Source organism: Corvus brachyrhynchos, unplaced genomic scaffold, assembly GCF_000691975.1.
Source record: "Corvus brachyrhynchos isolate BGI_N302 unplaced genomic scaffold, ASM69197v1 scaffold19, whole genome shotgun sequence".
Classification (NCBI taxonomy): Eukaryota; Metazoa; Chordata; class Aves; order Passeriformes; family Corvidae; genus Corvus; species Corvus brachyrhynchos.
In genome coordinates, this window is record NW_008246061.1 from 1,918,841 (window position 1) to 1,927,679 (window position 8,839).

The window sequence follows — 8,839 nt, forward strand, 5'->3', positions numbered from 1 at the left end:
GCGGGGGGGCAGCGGGGTGGGGCGGCGGCTGTGGCACAGCTGAAGGAGAGGCGGGGGCTGCGGCGAGGATCTGCACCGGGTGAAGTCCAGGATGGCAGAAACACCCTCCGAGCTCTTCCTGCCCGTCCTCCTTCACTCCCCGGCACAGAGGGAGCGAGGGGTGGGGAAGGCAGAGTGCTCAGGGAGCCTGGGAGGGCTTTGCAGAGGACAGGGATGTGTGGCATGGACAGATCGGAGTTTCCCCGAGGAGGGGAGGCTGCAGCCTCCTTCCCTCCCGCCCTGCAGCTTCCCCTTTCCCCGTTGCAGTGAGGCTGGACAAGCTCTCGGAGGTGGCCAAGGTGAACACGGACGCCATGCGCTTGGCCCAGGAGGAGATCTCCGAGTACCGCCGGCAGCTCCAGGCCAAGACCACCGAGCTGGAAGCCCTCAAAGGGACCCAGGAGTCGCTGGAGAGGCAGAGGCAGGACTCGGAGGAGCGCCATCATGCAGATGTCCTGTCCTACCAGGTACCGTGGCGCAGTGGGCAGCAGCCCAGGCTGGGGAGGGACCATCCAGCTGCTGGGGAGGAGCAGCGCTGGGGTTTTGGCTTCAGGGATGTGAGTGAGCTGTGGCAAATGCTCGGGGCTGTGTCAGAACCGGCCTTCCCCAGCCCACAGGGATCAGGAACCCAGAGCCTGAGGGGTGTCCAGGCTGTTGTGTCCCTCAGCACCCCTGGAGCTGCCCCATGGCCCTGCCTGGTGCTGAGCTGCCTGTGAGGATGGTCACAAACACCATGGAAGTGTGTCCAGGGTTCAGGCCACATCCTGTCCCCCAGATCCAGGCAGTGAGGGCTGTGTTGGTGGCAGGGTGAGTTTAGTTGCCATTGGACTCACCTGAGTCCTGGAAGCATTCCCACAGCTTGTCCCTGCTGGAGGGAGTGCTGGGGGTGGCCCAGGGGCTCAGCTGGAGTGCAGCTCCTTGCTGCAGGGGTGCAGGGCTCCTGCCAGGTCCTCCAAGGCAACTGGACACCCTGGGACAAGCCCTGGCTGTGTCCCCTTCCCTGTGTGTCTGCAGGAGGAGGTGGCTGCAGACTCCTCTGTGAGGACACGCTGGTGCTGGAGACCAGGGGACAGTTTAGGAGTTCTCTGTGTCCCCCTGCTCCTGGGGACTGTGTCATGTGTCCCCCTGCCATGATTGCTCTGTGTGCCCACAGGAAACCATCCAGCAGCTTGACAGCGAGCTGAGGAACACCAAGTGGGAGATGGCAGCTCAGCTCCGGGAGTACCAGGATCTGCTCAATGTCAAAATGGCCCTGGACATCGAAATTGCTGCCTACAGGTACGGGGGGGCAGGGGGAGGAGTGGGGGGGTCTCAGCCAGGTCTGCTCAAGGTCCCTCGTTAACACCTGGGCTCTTTTTGGTGAGAAAATCATCCATCCACCAAAGCCATGGTGGACAATGTTCAACTGGGTGACCCAGTGGTGTGTAGAGGGAAGGGCGAGGAAACCTGCTCCTCCCAGGCCACAGGAGCAGGAGGGTCATCCAGGATGGGGCAGGGAAGGAGATGGAGCTGCAGGACATGGCTGGCAGCTCCTGGTCACAGGAGGAGATGAGAAACCATCGCTGAGTGCCCTGCTCTGGTCTCTCCCTGGCAGAAAGCTCCTGGAAGGGGAGGAATATCGACTCGAGACTGGCATTGGGATGCTCTCCTACCCCGAGGTGCTCCCCAAGGCTCCCAGCATCCCCACCAGCATCAAGGTGAAGAGCGAGGAGAAGATCAAGGTGGTGGAAAAATCAGAGAAGGAGACGGTGATTGTGGAGGAGCAGACAGAGGAAATCCAGGTGACCGAGGAGGTCACAGAGGAGGAGGAGGCTGAGAAAGAGGCTGAAGAGGAAAAAGCTGAAGAGAAGGGGGAGGAGGAGGAAGAAGAAGAGGAGAAAGCTGAAGAAGAGGGTGAAGAAAAGGCCAAGTCTCCTGCAAAGGAGGAGGCCAAGTCCCCAGAGAAACCCGAGTCCCCCTCAAAGGAGGAGGCCAAGTCCCCAGCAGTCAAGTCGCCTGAAAAGCCCCCGAGCCCCTCAAAGGAGGGGGCCAAGACCCCGGTCGTGAAATCTCCAGAAAAACCTGCAACCCCCTCAAAGGAGGAGGCCAAGAGCCCGGCTGTGAAGTCCCCAGAGAAACCCCCAACCCCCTCAAAGGAGGAAGCCAAGGCTCCAGCTGTCAAATCCCCTGAAAAGCCAGCAACGCCCTCAAAAGAGGAGGCCAAGACCCCATCAGTGAAGTCCCCAGAGAAACCTGCACCTCCCTCAAAGGATGAGGCCAAGACCCCGACAGTGAAATCCCCAGAGAAACCCGCACCCCCCTCAAAAGAGGGGGCCAAGACCCCGACTGTCAAGTCCCCGGAGAAACCTGCAGCCCCCTCTAAAGAAGAGGCCAAGAGCCCAGCTGCAAAGTCCCCAGAGCCACCTGCAACTCCCGCAAAAGAGGAGGCCAAACCCCCATCTGTCAAATCCCCAGAGAAGCCCCCGACTCCCTCTAAGGAGGAGGCCAAGGCCCCGGCTGTGAAGCCCCCAGAGAAGCCCCCGACCCCCTCTAAGGAGGAGGCCAAGGCCCCGGCCGTGAAGTCCCCAGAGAAAGTCAAATCTCCCGTGAAGGACGAGGCCAAGTCTCCACAGAAGGAAGTGGCCCCGGCCAAGGAGCCAAGCCCTACTCCAAAGGAGCCAAAAGCCCCCGCCAAGGAGGAGCAGCCCAAGGAGGTGAAGGCTCCCTCCAAGCCCGAGGAGGGTAAGAAGGAGGAAGCTCCCAAGAAGGACGTCCCGGCCAAGGCAGAGGAGAAACCCAAAGAGAAGGCGGCCACTGTGCCGGAGCCTCCAGCTCCGCAGGCCAAAGAGGCCACCAAGCCAAGCCCCAAAGCTGCTGAAGAGGGAAAGGCCGAGGAGGCTCCAGCAAAACCTCAGCAGGAGGTCAGCAAAGCGGCCACCAAGGAGGCTGAGAAGCCAAAGGCTGAGGAGAAGGTGGAGGAGCCCAAGAAGAAAGTGGAAGAACCCAAGAAGAAGGTGGAGGAGGCCAAGAAGGTGGAGGAACCCAAGAAAGAAAAGGCGGAGGAGCCCAAGAAGGAGAAGGTAGAGGAGCCTAAGAAGGTGGAAGAGCCCAAGAAGGAGAAAGCAGAGGAACCCAAGAAGGTGGAAGAACCCAAAGCTAAAGCAAAACCCAAAGATGAGCCCAAAGCCAGCAGGGACCCCCCCAAAGTGGAGGCTCCCTCCAGCAAGGAGGGCACAGCCCCAGAGCCGGCGCCGGGGAAGAAGTGACAGGAGAGTCCCGGGCGCCAAAGGCACCTCTGGGCATGGGAGCTGCTCCGCTCCCTCCGACGGCTGGGCCCGGGGTGGGACCCCAGGGACCCCCAGAGCCCCCAGGCCAGGCTTTCCCTTAGCAATAGGCCCGTGAGAGCCCCTCGGGTGGGCGATTGCTTCCCTCGCAGAACGTGATATTCGCCGAGCGCCACATTTAAACACTTGAATTATAACCCAGGAGAAGAGGGGGGACCCCTGGGGGAACCCCACTGCCCTTCTCCTCTAAGTGCATTTATTTAATGTATGTGCAATGGATGGATGAGTGCAATGCAGAGCTGTAGCTGCTTGGGGGGGGGCTGGGGGGTCCTGCCCTGCCCTGGGGGGTGACAGTCCCTCCAGGCAGAGGTGGGAGAGGCTGGGAGCTGCTGGAATGCTCACGGACACACCCGATGCACCAGGAACCTCAGCCCACTGATACTTGCTTTCTGTGCAATAACCAAATAAAAGTGCTTACGGAGACACCCCGGCTCTGCTGGCTCCTCCTGGGGGGAGGACGGGGAAGGAAGGTGGGAATGTGGGGCTGGGATCTGTCACTCAGGGCTGAGCTGGGTGACACGGGGCTTTCCAGAGGGGAAACACACCCCACAGCAGGCAGGAAGGACCCTGTGCCCTGAGGATGGAAACAGGGCCGGCCCTGCCGTGCTTTCCAAAGGATTTCAGTGTGGTTTTTCCCTTCCTTCTTTTTTTAAAGCGTGGCTCCTCAGGGACTGGGGGAGCCTGGTTTGACCCAAGGGCTGCGGCGCAGCCTGGCACTGCAGCACTGCACCGAGGGCAGCAGCTGGGGGGAGTAGGAGAGGGGCTGTCAGCCCTTCTGGGGGAGAAATCACTCCCAGGAGAGACAGGGAGAAGCTGGGATGAAGGAGGGACAGCGACCTTGGGAGGGGGGATGGAACCCCAGCTCTGCCAATCCGGGACCCCACACGGAGCAGTGCCGGGGAAGGGGCACATCCCAACTCCCTGATGCCAAGCAGGGCGAGCCAGGATGCTGGGATGTCCCAACCCTCATCCTGCCTCTCTCCCAGGACCCTGCTGTGCTCCCCTCCGAGGCCAGGGAGCAGAGAAGCCCCCCAGGATGCAGGGATGGTGCCGATGGGATGGCAGCCAGGCAGCAAGGACAGGCTGGGGCTGCAGTGCGGGCTCTGGAAAAGGGCTATTTTTAGCCATCTCAGTTTTTAGCCATCTCAGCTCCCCAGTCCCCGTGGTGGGGAGGGGAGGGAAGTGAGGAGGCAGGCAGCATCCCTGGAAAGGCCGTCAGAGCCCAGGGATGGGACATAGGGCTTGCTGCAGCCCCCACAGGTCGGCCATCCCAGCCCTCTGCACGGACAAGGCACCCACACATTTTTTCTTCAGTTCAGTTTAATCCCTTTGACTACAAAACCTTCAAACAAAACCCAGAATCTTGGAAAAGGAGCTGAAATGTCAGGATGGGAACACTCCCTCCACAGAGAGAACGAGCCCCAGAGTGATGCCCAGGGCTGCTCAGCGATGGCTGAAGAACCCCTGGGGGTAGTTGAACTTGAAGGGCTTCAGGCGCAGGGGACCCCTGGAAGAGAAGAGGGAGAGGCTGTGACCCACAGGGATCACAGAAAAAGCCCAGTCCCCGGGATACTGCCCAGCTGTGGGGGCAGATTCCCTCAGGACAGGCTTCCAGGCTGGCTCCAGGCATCAGCAATGCCACCAGAGTCCCCGCCAGCACCCTGAGCCCGCAGCCAGCTCCCACCTGACCAGGCGCAGACACATCTTCTCCTGGGGAAACTCCTTGGGCCCCTCCACGCTGGGATCATGGGGCTCTGTCTCCAGGTACACGTCCAGCACCATGCACAGGCGCTGCAGCTGGTTGGTGAGGAGCTGGTAGCCCGGTTTGGGCCCCCACAGCTCCTTGTAGTAGACATTGACCTCACTCTCCATGGCCTGGAAAACAGAGATGAGGTCGGCACAGGCTTGGATCTCTACTCTGCATTCCCAGGCGTGTCCAGCCACCAGCTCACCCCAACATTCCCTTGTTACGGACACAGAACTGCTGAGAACACCCCCAAAAAAGGCAGGGGTGCTGCAGGCCCCTGTGCCCCCATCCCACAGTACCCGAATGTTGTCGTCGTTGCTGCTGTTCCGCTCTCCCTTCCAGTTGAGGCACAGGCTGAAGACGGGAGGCAGCGTGGAATACCCGGGGTTCAGCACCACGGCTGCCTGGAGCTTGGCTGAGCAAGGAAAAGGCATCACCCACGGGTGGATTATCCATGGAGGCTCCCAGAAGCTGCCCTGGGATGGGGATTGGGAGTTCCCAAGGGAAGGAAAGGTGCCTACCTGTTCCCCTCTCTATCAGGGCCATGTAGTAGAGGTGAGTGTCTTCAGCCAAGCCAGCCTCTATCACATCCTTAGTGTAGGGCAGCTCCTGAGAGGAGGAGAAGGACTGATGGCTCCAGTGCCATGTGGGAGCTGGAAAGGAGCTGGAAGGGAGCTGGAAGGGAGGGATTCAGCCTCGTGCTCGGCGCTTACGGCATAATCCTCGTAGGGAATGGCTGTCCACTTCACCAGGCGCGAGACGATCTTGGTCGGGAAGAGCTGCTGGCACTCGCTGGACACGGGCACAACGCCGTGCTCTGGAAGCAAGGACAGGGCCCCTGAGCAGGGCAGGGCTGGGGACACAGCTCTGTCACTGCCCTGCAGCGGGGACGCTCCCAAAGTGGGACCTGGGGATGCCCTTATCCTTCAGCAGCTCCATCAGGTACCCTGGGCTGCGATCCCACTGGATCCCTGAGCTGCGATCCCACGGGATCCTTAAACTGCGATCCCACTGGATCCCTGGGCTGTGATCCCACTGGATCCCTGGGCTGCCTGACAGGCACACAACACACATGGGTGTGCACTTCACCTCCCACCACGTCCCAAATCGCTTCCCAGCACTGGGATGGCCATTCCCAAAAAGGTGCTGGGCACCAGAAGGGGCAGAGCCTTCCTCTGCCACCCAAAATAGGGCAGTTCCCTCATCCCTACAACTCCCAAGGGCAGAGGGAACAACTGGGAATGCTGAGGGTGGCACTGCCACCCATCAAAGGTGACGTCAGCCAGCTGATGTCTCCTCTCCTGTGATTGCTGCTGTTCCACTCTCCCTCCCAGTTCAGGTACTGGCTGAAGATGGGCAGCAGCGTGGAGTAACTGGGATTCAGGACCACGGCCACCTGGAGCTTGGGGATGCTGCCACTGCACCCCTGTCCCCAGGGATGGCTGGGGGGCCTGGCAGGACCCTGTCACTGTGCCCTGTGCCTTCAGGGACGGGCAGGGAGCCCAACACTCACCGAGGGATGCAAACTGCTTGTGCAGGGCCAGGCGGGACTGCAGGCGGCTCCGGAGCAGCTTCACCGTCAGCTCCATGTGGCTGGCACTCAGGGAGTTGTCAGCAGCCACCGTGTGCTGTGGGCAGGAGGGATGTCAGTCCCCAGCAGCCACCCCTCCAGAGGGACAGAAACCCACTGGGTCACTCAGTGTCACTGACAGGGCTTGCACTACGCCGCGTGTGACATCAACACATCAGCATGGCCCCACGCACAGACCCAGCCCAGCCCGTCCCAGTTTATGGTTTGGGAGCAGCTGGGGCCAGCAGGGGCACAGGACAGGACCCCAAACCTCAGCAGGGGAAAGGGGAGGGGTTTGTGCCATGCCTGAGGCTGATCCTTGGGGAAATGCAGGCCACCCAGCTTCTGCACCCACACGTAGGGGTGTCCCAGCTCTGTCACGTAGTCACTCAGGGTCAGGATGCTGTGGGGACAAGGAGGAGGGGTCACATCAAGCCAGGGAGGATTTGCTGTGCTGGGGCGAGGACCTCATGGCTGTGGCCTGGGTGACACTCACCCCACTTTATCGAACTGGAACTGGTTGGCCGGGTTGGGTGTTTTCCTCCCGTGGTCCCCTGGATAGAGGCAGTTGAGGAGGGAGTCTGGGGAGAGCAGGTCCCTGGCAGAAAGAGGGGAGAGGTGAATCAGCAGCAGCCTGGGTTCCACATCTCCCCACAAACAGCCCTCGAGCCCAGAGAATGGGATTAAGAGCTCCATGAGCTCAAGACCTGAATGACTTTCCCCTAGTTCCACTCCTAAAGGAGAGCTGTCTCCTCCCTGGCTGGGAGAAGATGGAAATCACAGGGCACCAGCTCCTGCTCCCTCCAGTGCCATGAAATTCCTCATGTCTGACTGTACTCACAAGCCCGACCAAGCACAACGGGCTGCAGGATTTGGGGCCTGGCTCAAGGCACAGCCTCCCTGGTTTGGGGTAACACAGCCAAGGGCAGCAGGAAGGAGGGAACGCCCTGCACAGGATCTCCAGCTGCTGTCACACAGGGTTTGGGGTGTCTGCAGCAAGAAGAGAACCCCAAAAGGATGAGGAGGCTGCATATGGGACAGGCTGGGAGGCAGCACCTGCTCCCAGGCAAGCCCAGCCCAGCCTCTCCCACCCCCTGTCCCAGGGAGAGCCAGCAGAGAGCTGGCAGCTGGTGGGAGCTCCCCGGGCAGGCTCCCAAGGCTGCCACTTCAGCTGTTCCTCACAGCAGTCAGGCTCCAGCAGGCTCTGGGGAGCACAGGGAGAGGCAGCTGCATCTCCGGAGCTCAGGACAAGGTGACCTCGGGAGCAGTCAGGTGAGGGAGCTGCCAGGCTCTGCCTGTGGCAGGGAGGCTGAATGTGTCAGCAGGAGAGGCTTTCCCCCAGCTCCTGACAGCCCTGGCACTGCTGAGAGGTTCCCAAACTCCCTGACTGTGCATTGTCATGGCAGAGGAGAGGAGGAGGAAGGTGCTTGGGCTGTGCAGGGCTCCTGGACCCACGAGAGCAGAGGGGTCACTGCCTGAGGGCTCTGCAGGGCTCCTGGATCCCATGGGACCGGTGCCCAGTGACCTCCAGGCTCTGCAGGGCTCCTGGATCCCATGGGATCAGTGCCTGATGAGCTCCAGGCTCTGCAGGGCTCCTGGATCCCATGGGATCAGTGCCCAGTGACCTCCAGGCTCTGCAGGGCTCCTGGATCCCATGGGATCAGTGCCCAGTGATCCCCAGGCTCTGCAGGGCTCCTGGATCCCATGGGATCAGTGCCCAGTGATCCCCAGGCTTGCTGCCCACAGGACTCTCCTTACCCAGCACTGATGGCCGTGGTCATCTCCACAGCAGTGGTCACCTTGGCTTTCACTGTCATGACGTTGAGGTTCATCAGGTAGTGGAAGGTCAGGTGAAGCACGTTCTCATCTGCCCACACAGAAGGGGTGACATTGGTGTCTGCTCCAGCTCAGAGAAACCCCTCCACACCCTCAGCTCCCCCCAAGGTCCCCAGGGTGGTGCTGGGGTCAGTCCCTGAGCTGCTGTCCCACCCCAGAGCCCCTCACCTTTGCACTTCAGGTCGAGGGTGACGGACAAGGGATGTCGCTTCAGCATCTCCTTGCGTTTGTCGTCCAGCTGCACGCCCAGGGTGGGCCTGCGCCGCTTCTGGGGGGGTAAAACAGCTCTCAGAGCCTTCTCCTGCTCCTCACCAACCCAGGGAC

The 8,839-nt window shown here is 61.1% G+C and overlaps 2 protein-coding genes across 4 annotated transcripts in view; one reads left to right on the plus strand and one right to left on the minus strand.

Annotated features, from left to right (window-relative positions):
- The first annotated feature begins 141 nt into the window (after positions 1–141).
- NEFH (neurofilament heavy polypeptide) lies at positions 142–3,787 on the plus strand. Of its 3 annotated transcripts, none has more exons than XM_017746553.1 (4): positions 276–506; positions 1,193–1,317; positions 1,634–2,015; positions 2,316–3,787. In XM_017746553.1, exons 1-4 carry the CDS (start codon positions 354–356, stop codon positions 3,282–3,284), a joined length of 1,629 nt encoding a protein of 542 aa, XP_017602042.1. In that variant the 5' UTR covers positions 276–353; the 3' UTR covers positions 3,285–3,787. The 3 variants fall into 3 exon arrangements, with proteins under 3 accessions (XP_017602043.1, XP_017602042.1, XP_017602039.1); XM_017746550.1 differs by having other exon boundaries at positions 1,634–2,014; positions 2,144–3,787; XM_017746554.1 differs by having other exon boundaries at positions 142–506; positions 1,634–3,787.
- An 877-nt stretch (positions 3,788–4,664) lies between these two features.
- THOC5 (THO complex 5) overlaps positions 4,665–8,839 on the minus strand; it is a 13,473-nt gene continuing 9,298 nt past the window's right edge. The window contains exons 12-21 of the mRNA XM_017746542.1: positions 8,684–8,783; positions 8,438–8,546; positions 7,176–7,277; positions 6,986–7,082; positions 6,623–6,737; positions 5,823–5,926; positions 5,631–5,718; positions 5,409–5,524; positions 5,047–5,237; positions 4,665–4,869 (exon numbers count right to left, since the gene is read on the minus strand). Coding sequence (XP_017602031.1) covers positions 4,806–4,869; positions 5,047–5,237; positions 5,409–5,524; positions 5,631–5,718; positions 5,823–5,926; positions 6,623–6,737; positions 6,986–7,082; positions 7,176–7,277; positions 8,438–8,546; positions 8,684–8,783 — 1,086 coding nt within the window. The 3' untranslated portion in view covers positions 4,665–4,805. The remainder of the gene's footprint in view (positions 4,870–5,046; positions 5,238–5,408; positions 5,525–5,630; positions 5,719–5,822; positions 5,927–6,622; positions 6,738–6,985; positions 7,083–7,175; positions 7,278–8,437; positions 8,547–8,683; positions 8,784–8,839) is intronic.